The following is a 19,263-nucleotide window of genomic DNA, read 5'->3' as shown; positions in this document are numbered from 1 at the left end:
GTGCTGCCAGATTAGGTATGTGGGGTGGACCAACAGTTTCCTATCAATTGAGAGCTCCAAGAATTTTGTGGTTTCTACAAATGGAAGAGCAACAGGGCTGAGATGTTGGAGGAAACTCCTTAAGCTGCCGTAAGTTTAGACAGTTCTTTTTTCATGGTAAGGTGGAAGCTGTTGTTGATGCTCCACGAATCAAGACAGTCGAGAAATCACCGAAGTCGTCACTTGTGTGAAAGTTCCACTGAAAGCTGCAGTAGATCACAAAGTCACTGACAAAAAGAGCCCGAGATGCCTGACAGCACACAGTCCATGATAGGGTTAATTACTATGGCAGCACAGAGCCCTGAGGTACCCTCTTCTCCTGAATAAAAATGTCTGACAGAGCTGAATCCACATGTACCTTGACAATCTGGTCTTTTAAAAACTCCTGAATAAAATGGGGCAGGTGACCTCAAAATCCTCGCATGTGCATTGTATGGACAAAGCCTGTCCTCCAGCAGGTATCTTAAGCCTTCTCCAAATCAAACACCACAGGTACAGTCTGGTATCTCTGCAGAAAATTGTTTATAATATATGCATTGACAGCGTGATGAGATGATCAATTGCAGAGCAGTGCTTACAAAATTCACACTGCACATTTGTTATCAATTCCGAGACTCAAGTCACCATACCAGCCGATGACTGAACATGCATTCCATCACCTTGCAGATATTGCTGGTGAGGGAAATTGAGTGATAGCTGGACAGAAGATGTTTGTCCTTACCAGGCATGGGAGTGGAGATCACAGTGGCTTCACGCCAATGTCTGGGAAATGCGCCATCCATCCAGATGCTATTATACACACAAAGGAGAAAGTGCTTGCCATCTAGAGATAGGTGCTGGAACATCTGAATGTGAATACTGTCCAGTCCTGGAGCAGAGGATCGTGACACGGTGAGAGCATGTTCGAGCTATCTCTTAGTAGAAACAGTATTATAGTATCTGCTATTCTGAGGGGAAAGGTATCTCCCAAGCCACTTCCACTTGTTCCCGAGGTAGAAAGGCACGACGGTCATGGGCGGAGCTTGAGATCTCTGCAAAGTAAGGTGTTGGAAATATCTTTCACAACAGTCAGGTCAGGGATCAGAAGATGTACCTCGTTTCCAGAAATCCGATGCTGAAGGTTGCCAGTGAAGAAGAGAGCCTCCAGTCAGCAGTCAGCTTTAGAAAGGTGCAGTTGGTCTTGTGTACAGATGGGACATGAATTAGTAGACAAATTATGCACAAGAAATGGTCAATCAATTGTTTGTCTGAGTACAGACCACTCTAGATAGTGGGCAAGCTATGCATAACAGAACTAGAGATCCAGGTGCGAGAAGAGTGTCAGTGTGTGTGTGTGTGTGTGTGTGTGTGTGTGGGGGGGGGGGGGGGGGGGTAATCTGAAACAAATGTGGGTATGTGGGTTCACCAGTGTAGAGAGAAATGAATAATATGGTTGAGAATATCTGCCAGGAGACAGCTTCTTGGGCAAGTTCTCAGAGAGCCCCAAATGGGATGGTGGGCACTGAAGCCACTGAGTAGCAAAAAGTGGCAATTACTTTGGTGACCACCAAGTACCAGATTTCAGCTGCATACTACTACAGCATTATAAGGTTGGAGGATCCTGTTCTGTTATTTCTTCAGAGGTACCAGTAACCTCCCTGGGGCAGTCAGTTGATTCTAAGGTGGAGAATCAGTTGGTGATTTGCACCGGTGAAACAGAAGTCAGCCAGACAGAGGTGTCACGCAGTTTCACTGTTTTAGAGGATCTTGGATTTGGAGAAGTCAAAGAACGTTTGTCTTTGTTCAACTACTTAGCACTTTTGTATTTGTCAGACGTGGACCCAGACGTTTGTTGACTTGAAGCACGCAAAAAGTCATCTCGGTAGTATTCCTTTTTAAACTTCTGTTCTTCTGGTTGCTACAGAAGTGACTTCACTGGTGTGGACAAAGGTTTTTTGGTGTGTTGAGCAACTGTAGAAGGCGAAGATTGACAATGTCACCTTAGCACTAGGCGATTTCACAACCGCAGTACTGAACTGGAAGTCTCAGGTCTCTGTGGCCATATCTTTCACGAGTCATGACTTAGCAACAACAGTACTGTAGCTGCCGCATAGTGGCATGCAAGGTTTTCAGCAAGCTAAAGTTTTGCAAGCAACACTGAGGGGTACCTGTTCCTTCATCCGTATCTCCTAAATGGCTCGCCCAAAAAGGCACACAGGGACACAGGGCACTCGCGGGATAAAGCAGCACGGTTGCTGGTGCAGTTGATGCGGCAGGGAGGACAAGGTCAGCAATCTCCCCCATGAATATCCTTGCCTTAAGTTACACATTTGACTGCGTTTTTATGGGACATAAGAGTATGCTTATAATGCGTACACTGGCAGCAACATATTGTGTTCTGTATGTAGTGTCCACCAATGACTTCACAGCACATCTTAATCTTCAATAGAAGCTTTCCTCAAACAAATATTCAGAAATGCCTGCAGGTAGGCATTAATTACGCATCAGCCTGGTGGACTGCAGCTACACCCTGATCAGAGAGATAATGTTGTTTATTGTCCTCAGTCATACCGTCAAGCAGCCAAGTGTATATTACACCACTTCAATTCAATATTTAGTTAGCCTCTACACGAACAGGATATCCATGGAGAAGTGAAGCTTTAAGCAGGTTCTAGGCTTGAAAGGCACAATCAGTCTCTCGAAGCAAAGTTCCATTGCATAAGCGAGTACAGGATCTTAGTGGGTCTGCAACTGAATCCACACCTTTCTGAGTAACAAATGGGTTCTCTACACAAAAATGTTGACATCCTCCTGTGCATGATAGCAAGAGGTAATGGGGTGCAACTGGAAGATTTGTTTTTCTTTTAGCCCCATTTCATTTTCATTTATTAGATGGAGGTCGCATTGATGGAACTGATGTATTTATCGCTGGTGAATCCCCACGATTGTTAGCGTCTCCGATGGGGTGCCCCTTCCTTCTGGGGGGCCCCCTACAGAGAGTAGAACAGTTGCCGTACTCGATTGTTCACACATCAGTTTACATCTCAAACTTCAGACAGAGGGACCATCGGCAATTGGGAAGGTAACAGCTCAGTCAATCACCCCTCCCTGGGCCCGGTCTGTACCAGGGGGTATGCGCGAGCCCCATCTGTCGACCCAGTTGCCAGGAGTTACACATTACCCATTTACCCTTTGTGTGTCAAACACACGAGATGGCCTTCAGGGAGGAAGAAAAACCAATAGGAAGACCTCAAACACTGAAACAGAGGAAGGACAGAAGAATCAGAAAAAGAAAGACGGAAAAATGAAATCCACCAAAGTCTTCCAATACTTTCACAAGACTCAGTTTCCCCAATTGTACACAAGACATGGTCCCCAGCGGAATGAATATGAGAATAGACTTCCAGCACAGAAAAGGAAGGAGTACTGCAAGGGCAGGGGCCCCAGCATGACAAGTGTATACTCAAGAAAGAATTGAGAGTCCCCTGGAGGGATGGCTGCTAGGACTTGTGTTCCCCACCAACTGTCTTATCAGCTGCTCCACAGTTTAATAACAAAAGCATGAATTAAACTTACAATATATGTACTTTTAAAATAAGGAATTTATGTCAGAAAAACAGAATATTTAACAATGAAAAATCCAGGATGGAATAGTGACAATATTGTGAAAAGGGTAGATCGCTACTCAACATACAAAGGTGATGTTGAGTCACAGACAAACACACAAAAAAAAATGCTAAACATGAGCTTTCAGCCAAAAGACCTCCTCCTAAAGTAGACAACACAAACACATACACATTCATACACAAGCACAACTCTTACACACATGACCACAGTCCATGGCCACTGAGGCCAGAGACAGTGGTCATTTGTGTACGAGTTGTGCTAATGTGAATGAATGTGTGTACTTTAGAAGGAGGCCTTTTTGCCAAAAGCTTACACGTTTAGGAGTCATGTGCCTGTCTGCAATTCAACATCTCCTCTATATGGTGAATAGCATTCTATCATTTTCCAGAGTGGCTACTCGAGCTTAGAAAAAAGAAAAAGAATAAAAAAGAAATTCCAGAATTCCAGATGCGAGGAGGAAGATGGTGTCAAGAAGCTCCTGGTAACTTTCCTCTCATCTGAGCTATATACCGGCCATAAGCAGTAATTTAACCTCAGTTTTTAAACACTGATAATTTATATGGAATAATACAAAATTCCTATAATAAACACATTTTGAAACATTAAGTACTTTAAAATTTGTGATTTACAACTCAATAAAATTTCATTCCAGAACTACATTAAAAATGCAGAAATCTGAGATTTTATGAAATTTCGTGAGATTTCCCTGAAGTTTTCCTAAAATTTAATTCCCTGAAAATTCCAGGTTTTCCAGAAGAATTGCCACCCTGTTTTCATTATATTGAAAAATAATATTAGTCCAAAGTATGTCATAAACAAAAACAAAAAAAATGACTTTCAAAAGATACTTACTTCGTGAGTAAATACTCTCAGAGGTATACCAATTGCCCTGCCCAAACCGAAGTCTGCAATTTTCAAAATGCCATTTCCATCTACCAATATATTTTGTGGCTTCAGGTCTCTATGCAAGACACGGCGTTTATGACAGAATAATATTGCCAAAATCATCTGTAAATGATAAAATGCCATGATGTAATAGCAGCTGAAACTAGGATACAATGTACAATCATGACAACATAGCACTTACAATTAACCTTGACACAGTAGCAGGAATTATTTCATTGTTGTCTAGGTTGGGCACACATGGTGAAATCTTTATACTTACATTCTATGCTTTGGCTCTCTGTATCTAATTTTCCAAGTGACTCAATCAATAAACAGTCTTTTCTTCCGTTTCGTTGTTCAATGCTTCGTCTATTTCAATGCCTACTGTTTGCATCACATTTGCTGATCTTTACCAAATGCTACACTGTACATGGAAACTATATTCTTTCAAAGGAAAAGGATCTATAGCTTTTCAAAAAAGGCATAATTTGTGCACTAAAATCACAAAAAATAAGTTCTCTAACATCATTTGCTGTGATTTAACATTCCAGTCTTACTAGGCACATAGATAGTTGGTTAAGCAGTGATGTGAGTAGGGCAATGAAAATTCCAAATATAGTCAGCTAGACAGATTACAACAATGGCTCATCAAGTTGTAAATTAAGCGTTTTACCATAGTTTCATCTTCAAGTTAAGTAACTTCAAAATATGTAAACATATGGTGTGTAACAGAACAGTTTCGACACTGTACCACATCCAAAACATTATCTGTACAGGATACTAACCAATGTAATTACTATTGAGATGAAATGCAATGACTTTAGTAACAAGCAGTGGTTTTAGCCCTGTAACATGTTGCCACGAAAGCAACAATTATCTGGTGATGCAAAACTGATAGTAGTGAATCAAAATGTATGCAACCTGGGGCTGCATTACTTGGATATTAGTTACATACCTTACCGACAGCTAATTTCTGCTCAATGGTAGAAATGTTAGATATGCAGAACTAAAATCTACGGCAAAGTAATTTGACAGAGTCAAGTCCAGTTACCATATTGCGACTGTAATAACCCAGCTCTTTCAAAGATTTGGTAAACTGAATTTTCAAATATATCTCAACATTTTATCTAGCTTAGGAGCTTAAATATTTATGGAAATATTGCTCAAAATTATTAGAAACCTTAATATATATTTACCAAGTGTCTGAGTTAGGAAAGGCAGACACAAAGTCACTAGTAAATTATAAGCAGTCCCAAAACTCAATGATATGGTGTTGACTAAATATAGAGAAACACAAACAAAAGTAATGCACAACAACACTAGTAACATTTTTTTCTTTACAACATCCGACACAGGAAGTCTGCACAAAAGTAGACAAGAAACAAACAAAATATGCAGGCATTTTATCAGAAGTTTCTGAGTGTCACAGTTCGAAAATTTACAAAATCCGAGTACAAAACACTGAATGAAGATGACAATCCAGAAAACAAATGAAAAAATTGTGAGGTTTGAGAAAATGATGTACCTGGCATAATATATCTAGGGTCCTCCAACTTGCCATCTTGTTGCAACTTTTTGTGCAGAATACCGCTACAATACATGAAGGTCGCAAAGCAATGTTAACAGCATAATCTCTTGAAACTTACTGAAAAAAATTTACCACAAGAAATCTCTCCCTATTTTAACAATGAGTAGTTCGTGAGCAAAGTGCATTTGAAGCATGGTCCTCTGTCAATTGATTGTCTATGTGTCTGTCAGCAATTTAGTGAATTACGAACTTTCGTACACTTGCATTCACTACATTATCAGCTTCAAAAGTTACAAAAATAAAAATTTTGCCTCTATTTGATTGGTTGGTTGGATGCTGGTAAAGCAGGGTGTATATGCACACACGCACAGATTTTTCCTGGTTACAAACGCTTTTAACACACATTCCATGAAATACACCATGGTAGCTCCTGAAGCACCGAAATCAAGATGGCAATGTGCTTTTGTCAGCCAATCACAGCTCATGCCACTTGATCATACCAACCAATGACAGCAGATACTCAGAACACAGGACACATGATGTCAGCCAATAGCAACCTCATTCTTAAGTGGTACACACACACACACACACACACACACACACACACACAAATGGTAAAAGTTAACAGTTTAAATTAATATACATACATTACAACTACAAGAAAAGCTAAGCTTTCACGTGACATAGGATATGAAAAACTTTTTGCTGTTTTTCCAAGAACATGTTTTTTTTTTTTAGAGCACAAAAACAAGCGCCCATATCATAACATTAGCACACCAATAAGTAAAAGAAGTTAAAAGCAATTATACGTTCAGCCCAATCCACACAAGGAAAGAGAGCTGAAAACAAGGACTTCACCTTTGAGGAACGTCCACAAAATACACTATAGAGACAACAGAGGTCCCTAACCAAAGATCAAATATCCTTCACCATATTGTTGTGATGGATAAAAAGTAAAACAGTCAACTGCCCGCACGGCGTTCACTCAAATGGTCAATAACTCTGACGACAAACATACACTGGAATTTAAGCAGTTAAAAAAAGGGCAGTGAGTCAGGAAATGGAGAACTGTCAAAGGTTCATGACAATGAGCACAAAGTGGTGGAAGATTACCAGATAAAAAACAGTGATCGCTAAAATGACAGTGCCGAATACATAACCTAGCTAAACTGATCTCCTCTCAAAAGATGACAGAGGGGCCACTGGGAGAGGTTTAATTCCCTGGAGCTTGTTTCCATGAAGAGATCAGTGGTGATGCCAAAGTGACACCATCTGCTGACAGATGGCAACACGGAGACCATCCAAAGGAATGGAAGAGCTAGCAGACTGAGGTGGGTGGACTGCAGCCTTGGCAACAGCCTCATTTTCCGTCATACTGACGTCATACTCACCAGTATCAAGTGGAATATTTCTTGGACAAACTGCATATAGCATACATAGGCTCTGAAGGGCACTGAGAGAATCTGAACATGTGGCACAATTAAAAAGATCTTGTTGCCAGATGTATTGGGTGACTTGATAGAGGGCGAAGAGCTCTGCTGCAAGAATCTAGTAGTGATCTTGAAGTTGATATCTAAAACTGTCGGTGCCAATAGGAAAGGCACACTTGATGCCATGGTCGGTCTTAGAGCCATCAGTGTACACAAAGGTACTACCGATAAGTTGCGTGGAAAGGTCCAGATGCTTACAGTGATAGATCAAATCTGGAGTAGTGTCCTTAGGAAGCAAATGAAGTCCCAAGTTGAAAAAGGCCTGCCACACAAAGCCAAGGTGGTGAAGGGTTCACACCCATTGGGAACATGGCCACGTAGGCCTACCTTGAAGTTAAGCTGGTGGAACAGTAACCAAAAGCAAACTCCATGAGGTAACAAAGAAGAAGGGCACTGGCAGTCAAGGGAGTCACCGAAAGATGATGATGATGATGATGATGATGATGATGATGATTTGGACTGAGGGCTGCTTGACATCATGGTCATCAGTGCCCTGACGAAAAGTCAGCATGCTAATCTCGTGGGTGGAGACGAAGACCATCCCCACATGCAGAGCAATTTATAATGTACTGAAGTCTACTGCCCTTCGCCGCTAATTAAGGGATGAGGCCTGACAGTACACAAAATTTCACCACCCCTGCAACACTGGAATCAGTACCTGCGAAAATGGTAGGTAGATATCCATCAAGACTGAGGACTGCCCTAATATCAGTATGAAGGACACACACATCCACAATATGCTGAAAGTGACATGCCATCAACTTGACAGAGTGGTGGATTCTCCCACCGAAGGAGGAAGCCATGTATTACAGGGCTATGCCCGATGTGCAGTCTGGTAAGCAAAACCTCCTTCAGGGTGTGTAAGAGGACACGGGAAAAAATTCCCGGATTTTTACCGGACTTTCCAGTTAAAGATATACTTTCTCCCTGGTGAACACACACACTTTTCCGTGTTAAGTGACAGAATATTTTCCCTCGGAACTGCAAAACTTATCAATTCTTTGAATGGTTATGGTTTTCTACATGGGTGAAGAATTTCCCGGCACTTTAGAAAACGAAACTCAGGGAAAAAGACATGTTTTGGAAATATCTTTGCTGTGCAGCAACACGTACGCATCGTATTTTCGTATTACGAAAGTATACATTGGAATTTCACCAAACACACCATGTTACTTTCTGAATCATTGAAATCGAGATTGCGATGCGCTTTTGTAAGCCAGTCATAGCTCATGTCACATGATCTCGCCAGCCAATGACGGCAGATATTCAGTGCAAAGGACACGTGATGTCACCCAACAGCAAAATCACTGTTAAGTAGCACGAACACACAAACAGAGAAAGTTAATAGTATATACATAGTGTTGCTACAAGAAAAGCAAATCTTTTACATATAATATTGGTCTCTAAGGTTAATAAGCTGCAAGAGAAGCTAAGCTTTCCCATATAATGTTGATCTTTTCTGCACGTGTTACACTTTAAGACAAATCACAAAAAAGGGCCAGTAAAGTTTTTAATAATGACATAAATTTCTGATCTTCAGGGTTCAAAATGCTTCTAAATGGCTCGTCATCTAACAGTTGATTTTTAAATGAGAGTGAAACGTTCTGTGATTTACGAAATTCATGATACATTCTCGCACATACTTCAACTTATGTAAAAGAATATTTACTTTGAAAGTAATGCTTTTCAAACCACCATTTGCAATATTTTCCAGCGACTTGTTAGAAACAGGTTCGTTTCAGCAATTGCCAGAGAGCGCAGATAACAGGCGACACCTTGCTTGCGCAGCTACCGTGACGTAGGAAGCCCATATGTACGTACATGTAAAACATTGAAAGATCATACATTATGTCATAAAAGAAACAAGATATCAGAGCATAGTCCAAGAGCGTAGGAATTTCATGAGCCATGCTAAAATGTGCAAATTTAAAGTGCATACTTCAAGTGAGGACAAATGTAAGGATGTAGAGGCTTATCTCACTAGGGGTAAGATAGAGACTGTCTACAGGAAAATTAAAGAGACGTTTGGAGAAAGGAGAACCACTTGCATGAATATCAAGAGCTTTGATGGAAACCCAGTTCTAAGCAAAGAAGGGAAAGCAGAAAGGTGGAAGGAGTAAATAGAGGATCTATACAAGGGTGATGTACTTGAGGACAATATTATGGAAATGAAAGGGGCTGTAGATGAAGATGAAATGGGAGATATGATATTGTGTGAAGAGTTTGACAGAGCACTGAAAGACCTGAGTCGAAACAACGACCCGGGAGTAGACAACATTCCACTAGAGCTACTGACAGCCTTGGGAGAGCCAGTCCTGATAAAACTCTACCATCTGGTGACCAAGATATATGAGACAGGCGAAATACACCCAGACTTCAAGAAGAATATAATAATTCCAATCCCAAAGAAGGCAGGTGTTGACAGATGTGAAAATTACCGAACTCTCAGTTTAATAAGTCACAGCTGCAAAATACTAACGCGAATTCGTCACAGACGAATAGAAAAACTGATAGAAGCCGACCTCGGGGAAGATCAGTTTGGATTCTGTAGAAATGTTGGAACACGTGAGGCAATACTGACCTTACGACTTATCTTAGAAAATAGATTAAAGAAAGGCAAACCTACATTTCTAGCATTTGTAGAATTAGAGAAAGCTTTTGACAATGTTGACTGGAATACTCTCTATCAAATTCTAAACGTGGCAGGGGTAAAATACAGGGGCCGAAAGGCTATTTACAACTTGCACAGAAACCAGATAGCAGTTATAAGAGTCGAGGGGCATGAAAGGGAAGCAGTGGTTGGGAAGGGAGTGAGACAGGGTTGTAGCCTCTCCCCGATGTTGTTCAATCTGTATATTGAGCAAGCAGTAAAGGAAACAAAAGAAAAATTCGGAGTAGGTATTAAAGTCCATGGAGAAGAAATAAAAACGTTGAGGTTCGCCGATGACATTGCAATTCTGTCAGACAGAGCAAAGGACTTGGAAAAGCAGTTGAACGGAATGGACAATGTCTTGAAAGGAGGATATAAGATGAACATCAACAAAAGCAAAACGAGGATAATGGAATGTAGTCGAATTAAGTTGGGTGATGCTGAGGGAATTAGATTAGGAAATGAGACACTTAAAGTAGTAATGGAGTTTTGCTATTTAGGGAGTAAAATAACTGATGATGATCGAAGTAGAGAGGATATAAAATGTAGACTGGCAATGGCAAGGAAAGCGTTTCTGAAGAAGAGAAATTTGTTAACATCGACTATAGATTTAAGTGTCAGGAAGTTGTTTCTGAAAGTATTTGTATGGATTGTAGCCACGTATGAAAGTGAAACATGGACGATAACTAGTTTGGACAAGAAGAGAATATAAGCTTTCGAAATGTGGTGCTACAGAAGAATGCTGAAGATAAGGTGGGTAGATCACGTAACTAATGAGGAGGTATTGAATAGGATTGGAGAGAAGAGAAGTTTGTGGCACAACTTGACTAGAAGAAGGGATCGGTTCGTAGCACATGTTTTGAGGCATCAAGGGATCACAAATTTAGCATTGGAGGGCAGCGTGGAGGGTAAAAATCGTAGAGGGAGACCAAGAGATGAATACACTAAGCAGATTCAGAAGGATGTAGGTTGCAGTAGGGACTGGGAGATGAAGAAGCTTGCACAGGATAGAATAGCATGGAGAGCTGCATCAAACCAGTCTTAGGACTGAAGACCACAACAACTTAAAGTGAACATTAGTATGTCCACATTCCCAATGAAGTAGACCTCGACCTCATATTAAGCTTTTCAGTGTGGTTTTCGGGATGTAAATTTTTTTTGGAGCGTCACAGTACTGTATTATATCATGTTTGGTTCTTTATTATGGCATAATTCCATACGTGCTAGATGAAAACATGCACTTGAAATGCAGCAAACACTTGAAACTGGCCAGTACTGTGGAATTAAACATTTCGTTTCAAATACATCGACTGCTTCTTCAGAAAAGGTTAATCAAAGCCAAAAAAGTCAAATTTCTCTAGCAAACAGACAAAAATAACTTTGTTGTTCTGCAATGCTATTAATGCTTGACTGTCTGGAAGGTGGATGTTGTTGTGGTCTTCAGTCCTGAGACTGGTTTGATGCAGCTCTCCATGCTAATCTATCCTGTGCAAGCTTCTTCATCTCCCAGTACCTACTGCAACCTACATCCTTCTGAATCTGCTTAGTGTATTGATCTCTTGGTCTCCCTCTACGATTTATACCCTCCACGCTGCCCTCCAATGCTAAATTTGTGATCCCTTGATGCCTCAAAACATGCCCTACCAACCGATCCCTTCTTCTAGTCAAGTTGTGCCACAAACTTCTCTTCTCCCCAATCCTAATCAATACCTCCTCATTAGTTACGTGATTTACCCCCCTTATCTTCAGCATTCTTCTGTAGCACCACATTTCGAAAGCTATTCTCTTCTTGTCCAAACTACTTATCGTCCATGTTTCACTTCCATACATGGCTACACTCCATACAAATACTTTCAGAAACGACTTCCTGACACTTAAATCTATACTCGATGTTAACAAATTTCTCTTCTTCAGAAACGATTTCCTTGCCATTGCCAATCTACATTTTATATCCTCTCTACTTCGACCATCATCAGTTATTTTGCTCACTAAATAGCAAAACTCCTTTACTACTTTAAGTTGGAAGGTGGAAATAAAACAAAATCTGAAATTAACAACATACTTTAGCCTTCTGTAATTATGTGAATGTATTTTAATTCACTTGATAGTTACTTCCAGAATAGAACTTGAGCGGCTGCTAGCCGGGGACTGTACAACTGGTCCTTACTAATGTGGCGATCAGGCCAAAAATTTAATTTTAATTAATTTAAGCCAATAGCAAGAGAGCTTCAGTAGCGCAAACACACAAATAAGAAAAGTTTGTGGTTTAAATTAATATACATAGTATTCACGTATAATATTAGTCTCAAAGATTAATAAGCTGGAAGAGAAGCTAAATTTCCACATATAATGTTGATCTTTTCTGCACGTGTTAAACTTTAAGATACATCACACAAATGTGCCAGTAAAATTTTTAATAACGACGTAAATGTCTGATGAGCTGGGCTCGAAATTCCTCTAAATGGTTTCCCACAAAGAGTTGATTTTTAAATGAGAGTCAAACGCTTTGCGATTTAAAAAATTCATCGTACATTCTCGCACATAGTTCATCTTGTGTAAAAGGAAATCTGCTTTGAATGTAATGCTTTTCAAACCACCATTCGCAATATTTTCCAGCTACCAGTTAGAAATAGGTTCTTTTCAGCACTTGCAAGAAAGTGCCAGATAACAAGCGCCACCGTGCTTGCGCAGCTACGGTGACTCAGGAAGCCCATATGTTCGTACGTGTAAAACATTAAAAGATCTAACATGTGTTATAAAAGAAACAAGACATCAGACGATACTTCAAGATCGTCGGAATTTTGTGAACCATATTAAAACGCATAATTCGTCTTAAAATGCACATTCGTATGTAAATTTTCTTTGAGTACCAGTACTGTATTATCTTACGTTTGGTTCTTTATTATGGCAGAATGCCATACGTGCACTTGAGATGTAGCGAAAGTTGAAACTAGCGCAAGTTGAAACTTGCCAATAGTGTGAAATTAAACACTTCGTTTCAAATAAATTGACTGACTCAGCAGACAAAATTAATTTTAAGCCAAATCTCTTTACTTCATTGTTCTGTAAGGCGATTAATGCTTGACTGTCAGAAAGGTGAAAATAAAATCTGAAACTAATAACATATTTTAGCCTTCCGTAATTATGCAAACATATTTTAATTCATTTGATAGCTTCCGGCCACAAAAATCCCTTTTGTTATCATTTAGCATGAGAGCAGTAAGTGAAGGGGAAACAACAAAATCACTGAACGTAAACACAGATCACGTGGAGACTCCCCACCTCAACTCAGACTGCTCTGTGCATCAACCCCAGATTTACTATATTTCCGAACAGGGCAATATTAAGTAGTGGCGCCCAGCCACATTTCTGTAACTAGAAGCGGGGGAAGGTATTACTCATATGCGACTCAACTGCGCATGCTGAGGAGCCCGCCCGCAACAGCTCAAACGAAACTAATTTAAACAGTTGTCACGTCACACTCATTGGAGGCAATTTGTTGTTATAAAGCATTGCACAGTCTTCCTAAAGCCTTTGACACACTTTGCTGTTGGCTGACGCTTGTATGAGCACTGTTTTATTGTTGTATATGGCACATTTCCTTTGCAACTTTAGTTTTATTTTCGTTTTTCTTTTCTCTCGTTCATGTTTTGTTGCTGCAGTATTATTCTGCAGTAGCGGGATACAGTAATATCCTTTGTTAGAGTATTGGTTCTTACCAGTCAAAATCACAAAAATTTAAATGAAAACTAAAACAATGAAAAATTCCCGGAATTCTAAACAATTTCCGGGTTTTTCCCAGTTTTCTCTCTGATGAAAAAATTCCCAGATTTTTCCCGGATCTCCCGGTTGTCCCGGGTCGTATATACCCTCTTGTAGTGCATTAAGAGAGTTGGAACAGACAAGAAACCTTGTACGCTGATGTCTGTAAACCTTCTCCAGTGCCATCAGAATGCCATGTAACTCCGCATCATAATTTGGAAATTGTTCTGGAAGATGCACTTTAAAAATCCTATCAGGGAAAACAGCAGAACTACTGAGAGCATTCCCCTGCTCAGATCCATCTGTATACATAATAATAAAACTGTGGTATGTACTTAAAGCAGACGAAAACGAAGTTGTAAAAACAAAATCTGGAGTACAAATTTTCTTGTACTGTGTCAAACTTAAAATCACTTTGGGCCTCTGAAGACATCAAGGTGGCAATGTGTTCCATCCCTGGCTGTGTATTTTGATGAATGAGAGATCCAGAGCCTTTAGACACACTACAGCCTGTATCCCAAATGGTTCGGTCGCATGGGGCCGAATCCTGAACAATCATTCAAAGGTGGAAAAAAGGACCACTGAACTAAATGTCAATGAGTGAGGTGACACAGATTTTCAACACCTGTCATGCCAAAAAGGATATGTCACCGAATCCAGAGTGGCAGTTCACCAACCTCTGCACACAGGCTCGGAACTGGGCTGGTCTGAAAGGCTCCAGTCAATATCTGAATGCCCTCATGAAGGAGAGCATTTAACATCTTGAGGTAGGAAGGACGGACCGACCAGTAGACCATGCTGCCATAATCTAAACACGATAGAACATAGGCTCTGCAAAACTGCACGAGACAGGACGTGTCAGCTCCCCATGTTTTTCCGCTAAGGCATTTCAAAATATTCAATGGCTGGAAGCCCTTTGTTTGTAGGTCTTTCAGATGTGAGAGCCAAGTTAATTTCGAGTCAAATAATAAACCCAAAAAGAGCAGTGTCTTGAAAAAGTAAAATACTGTCCCCCATTGTGAGCACTGGTTGGTTGAAACTTCGACAAGCACAGTTAAAATTGACATGTGCAGTCTTTTCGGGTAAGAATCGTAATCCATTTGTCCTGGCCCAGGTTTCCAGCCTCCTAGTGGTCAGCTGTAGCTGCCTCGTTGTTGTCATAAGATCAGAGAAAGAGAAGAAGATTGCAAAGTCATCCACAAACAAAGAGCATTTGACAGGCCTCCTGACTGCGGAGGAAATGCCATAGATAGCAATGGCAAACAATGTGACATTGAGAACACTGCCCTGGGGAACCCCATTCTCCTGAACATAGCAGTCAGACATGGCCTCGCCAACGCGATATCAAAACCGCCAGTCCTCGAAAAAGGATTGGATAAGAAGCAGGTGTCCGAATAGTCCCCAGTCATGAAGTTGGTGAAGGATGTTGTGCCTCCAAGTAGTGTCATATGCTTTTTTGAGGGCAAAAAACACGTAAACCAAATGGTTTCAGCAGAAGAAGGACTCCTGTATCATCGTCTTCAGTAGAATTATGTTTTTGAGAGTGGAACAGTAGTGCCTGAAACCGCACTGGGAGGAGCTCAGATGACTTTTGGATCCGAGCAGCCAGATGACGTGGCAGATCATACATTCAAGGGTCTTACCCACACAACTGGTAAGGGCTACACTCTGATAACTGTTAGGGGCACTACAGTCTCTGCCTGGTTTCCAGGACAGAATCAATATTGCCTCCTTCCAAGTTGTAGTGTACTGTCCACCAAACCAGATCTGATTGAAACAAGAGAGGAGCTGTCCTTTTGCTTCAGGGCACAGATGATGAAGCGTGGCACAATGGTTCTCATCAGGTCCTGGAGCAGTGTCTCTGGATGCAGACAAAGCTGATTCCAGTTTCCACAAGGAGAACAGAAGGTTTTAGACTTCCTCATTATGCGGAAAGAAACTGAGCTTCCTGATCTCTGCAGTCCTAAAGAACACCAGAAAAGCAGGGGCTTGTCTGGATGATGTAGTAACAGTGAAGCGTTCAGCTAAAAGCTGGGCCACGTCTTCTGGTATGTCCACAAAGACCCCACTACTTGACAAGGCCATAAGAGGCCGTGTACTACTCTTGCCCGAAATCCGTCTTATTGATCCCCAAACTTGCGCAGTGAAAGTGGACCGATTAATGGAAGTTGCGAATTCCCTCCAGCAAGCCCTCTTCCATTCTTTTATCACTCACCTCGCATGTGCTCTCACAGACCTGAAGGCATAATGATGTTCTGTAGTTGAACAGAGAAGTTCCACAGAGCTGTTCGTCTGCCCCTGATTGCCAATTGACAGTGATCATTCCACCAATGTACAGGCCAATATCTGTGGTGGTTACTAGATCAGGTATGGACTCTGCGATAGCCCGCTGGATCTCACAAGTGATAGGGGCCACCGTCTCCCGGGCACAATAAGTCTTATGACAGCGAACCGAGTGTTCTGTATGGACAAGTTACTCTGTAACTACAATATATGGTCTGAAGATGGGCAGCTAGCCCGAAACCGGTAATTGAAAATAAAGAATAGCGATCGAAGACTGAAACGCCATATTTTATTTAATGAACGATCGCGGAATTCCCATTGAGACAATCATGTCTAGTTTTGATGCACAAGGAACATTCGCATGCAACAGTTGTCCACAATCCTACAGACTCGTCTGTCTAGGGTTTCATGTCACATCAGTATACCATCACTTTGACATTTTCAGGCAACAAATTGCTCTCTAAGACTAAGATGAAGGTCTCAGTAGCAACCCTATTGTCCTTTGGCACACTATGGACACAATGGAGACTGCAAGGGGTCACAATGGAAACTTATGCCTTGAACCCTTTTTAGAGTATCGTGGGGAGTATAGTCACCAAAATGTCGCCCAGCTTGTCACAAGCAAGCAACGCCCACGACTGGGCACGGGATGTTGTTTTAACCAAAACTGTCATTTAGCCCTACATTCCTGCCACAACACTGCCAGTGAAGGAAACATTCTCTGATCATCTCTCTCTGACATGAGTGAGTTCTTTGCTTCTGAAGAGACTCATGGCGTCCTAACAACTACCAACAGGAGGAAACTTCACCTGCATCATATGTTATTCATCTGCCAAGGTGTCAACTACACCAAAGAGGGGCTCTCCCCACAGGTGCCACCCAGACTCACCCATGGCTATCTAGCCAGTTATCCATCATTTGGAGTCCCTGTGCCCCAGTCACGATGGGCACATACTCCTTGGCATATATGGGGAGGTTTTAGCTCAGGCATCGACAAGGCAATCTCTGCTTGGTCAGGGGGCTACTATCTTGCAGGTACTTAAGCCCCTGTCACACTCCCCACAACAGGATGGCTACAGTGGTGAGTTCTGGGCGTACTACCTTTCTGGAAGGGAACATTGCTAAGATGGAAAGCCACAAAGGTGGAACATACACCACACTGGGCAATGGTGCCTGCACAATTTGCACTTTGAAAGATTTGGAAAAGTGGTGGCAGGTCAACAATGAGGGCCATGTATTTATTAATGAAAAGGTGTAGAGAAGGCTGGAAGTGAAAGGTCCAAGCGTCCAAGCGTGGCGTGCACCAGAAACAAAATCCAATGGAAAGACGGAGGGGGAAAGGGATAGTGGAAGTACAGGCTTGGAGCACAAGCACAGGAAGGAAAGTAGTGCTGCAAAGGCTGGCGGCCCGTGGTAGTCAAGCATGCACTCACAAATGAGCTACGGGCCCCGATGAGTTGCCTATATTTGACGCCTGATGTTTCATTCAACCACTGAAAGCAGTGCATTTTAAAGTAATGAATGCCTACAATCATATTCATATTGTTAAATTAAGGTGTAAAAGTTGTAGGAAAGTTCCTGTAGAATGCAAATACTTCAGGATTAAAGGAGACCACTCACCAAAAAGTGGAAGCATTAAGGTGTTGATAGGTATCAAAAAATGCTAGCTTTTGGAGTTTATGCTTTGACGAGCTAAAGAACAAAACACACACACACACAAAATATATGCCACTACATGGGCACGAGTCTAGCAGACACCGAACAGGGGCACAGGTAGAGGTGTGTGTGTGTGTGTGTGTGTGTGTGTGTGTGTGTGTGTGTAGCTCATCAAAGGACTACTCCCAAACCTTGAAAGTTTTTCTTTCTTCTTCTTTTCTGTGTGCGCGTATCGACAACCAAACGCTTCTGCTTTTTGTAAGTGGTCTCCTTTGATCCTGAAGTATGTAATTCTGAAGTATTGAATTTAAGGTGTAAAACACTGGTTTTATTTTATTGGTAGGTTTAAACACTGCTTTAACTTAGTGACCAAAAATTTATGTTCTTTGTTTTCTTTACGAATTGTCTCTGAAGCCTAGCTGACTTATAGGTTGTAGTGAATTGCACTAAACAAAGAGCACAGAATTTCAAACAATACACTACCCCACATTGTTGAGTGAAAAAAGATCAATTAAATCCATGCAACTTTGAAAATGTTGACGATTCTGTCCACCACTTAATTGTACACAAAAGGCCATAAAGTCTCAAAAAGATTTTTCTTTACAATAACAGCTGTTTTGTCCTAGTAGTCTTTGCTTGCAATGCTTTCATCATGAAGCACTGTCCTCAATCAAGTATGCATTTTTACATAGAACATTTTGCAACTATTTTAGAAAAATGAAACAAACTGCCATTAATTAAATTGGAAATGACAAATCAGCTAAAATACACAGCAAAATCTGATACAGAACCAGATTAAAACAGGCCATCATGCAAAAAAGATTTTTCCTTACAGAAAAATCCACATGTTCAGCCCATCTCTATCAGATGGCGCAGATTACATCAGTTTTGATGAAGATTTCAAGACAAGCATAAGAGCTCTTGGAAGCTGACATCAAAATTCCAAAATAATGATTCAAGATATAAAAGCTATGCAAGGAAAAAACGATGTGCCAGGGCAAAGACAAAGGATATTGCAACAGTCAGTGAACTACCTACATCCATATCCTGCAAACAAACAATGAAGTACATGGCAGAGGCTACCTCCCACTATCAGTTATTATGGCTTCTCCTTTAAACTGCATACAGTCCTCACACACTTAATTTCACATACCTGCAAATGACTACTGTATTTACTCGAATCTAAGCCCACTTTTTTCCCGGTTTTTGTAATAAAATAAACCGCCTGTGGCTTAGAATCGAGTGCAAAGTAAGCGAAAGCTCTGAAAAAGTTGGTAGATGCCACTACAGCTAACTTCTGCTGTCGAATATATGTAGCGCTACACAGGCATGCTTTGCAGGCACAAAGATAAATACTGGCACCA

The 19,263-nt window shown here is 41.1% G+C and overlaps 1 protein-coding gene across 1 annotated transcript in view; it reads right to left on the bottom strand.

Annotated features, from left to right (window-relative positions):
• LOC124619282 (cyclin-dependent kinase 1-like) overlaps positions 1–19,263 on the bottom strand; it is a 76,057-nt gene that overhangs the window by 33,725 nt on the left and 23,069 nt on the right. Inside the window, exon 4 of the mRNA XM_047145551.1 lies at positions 4,498–4,653. Coding sequence (XP_047001507.1) covers positions 4,498–4,653 — 156 coding nt within the window. The remainder of the gene's footprint in view (positions 1–4,497; positions 4,654–19,263) is intronic.

Source organism: Schistocerca americana, chromosome 6, assembly GCF_021461395.2.
Source record: "Schistocerca americana isolate TAMUIC-IGC-003095 chromosome 6, iqSchAmer2.1, whole genome shotgun sequence".
Lineage (NCBI taxonomy): Eukaryota > Metazoa > Arthropoda > Insecta > Orthoptera > Acrididae > Schistocerca > Schistocerca americana.
This window is presented reverse-complemented; position numbering and strand designations above follow the sequence as displayed.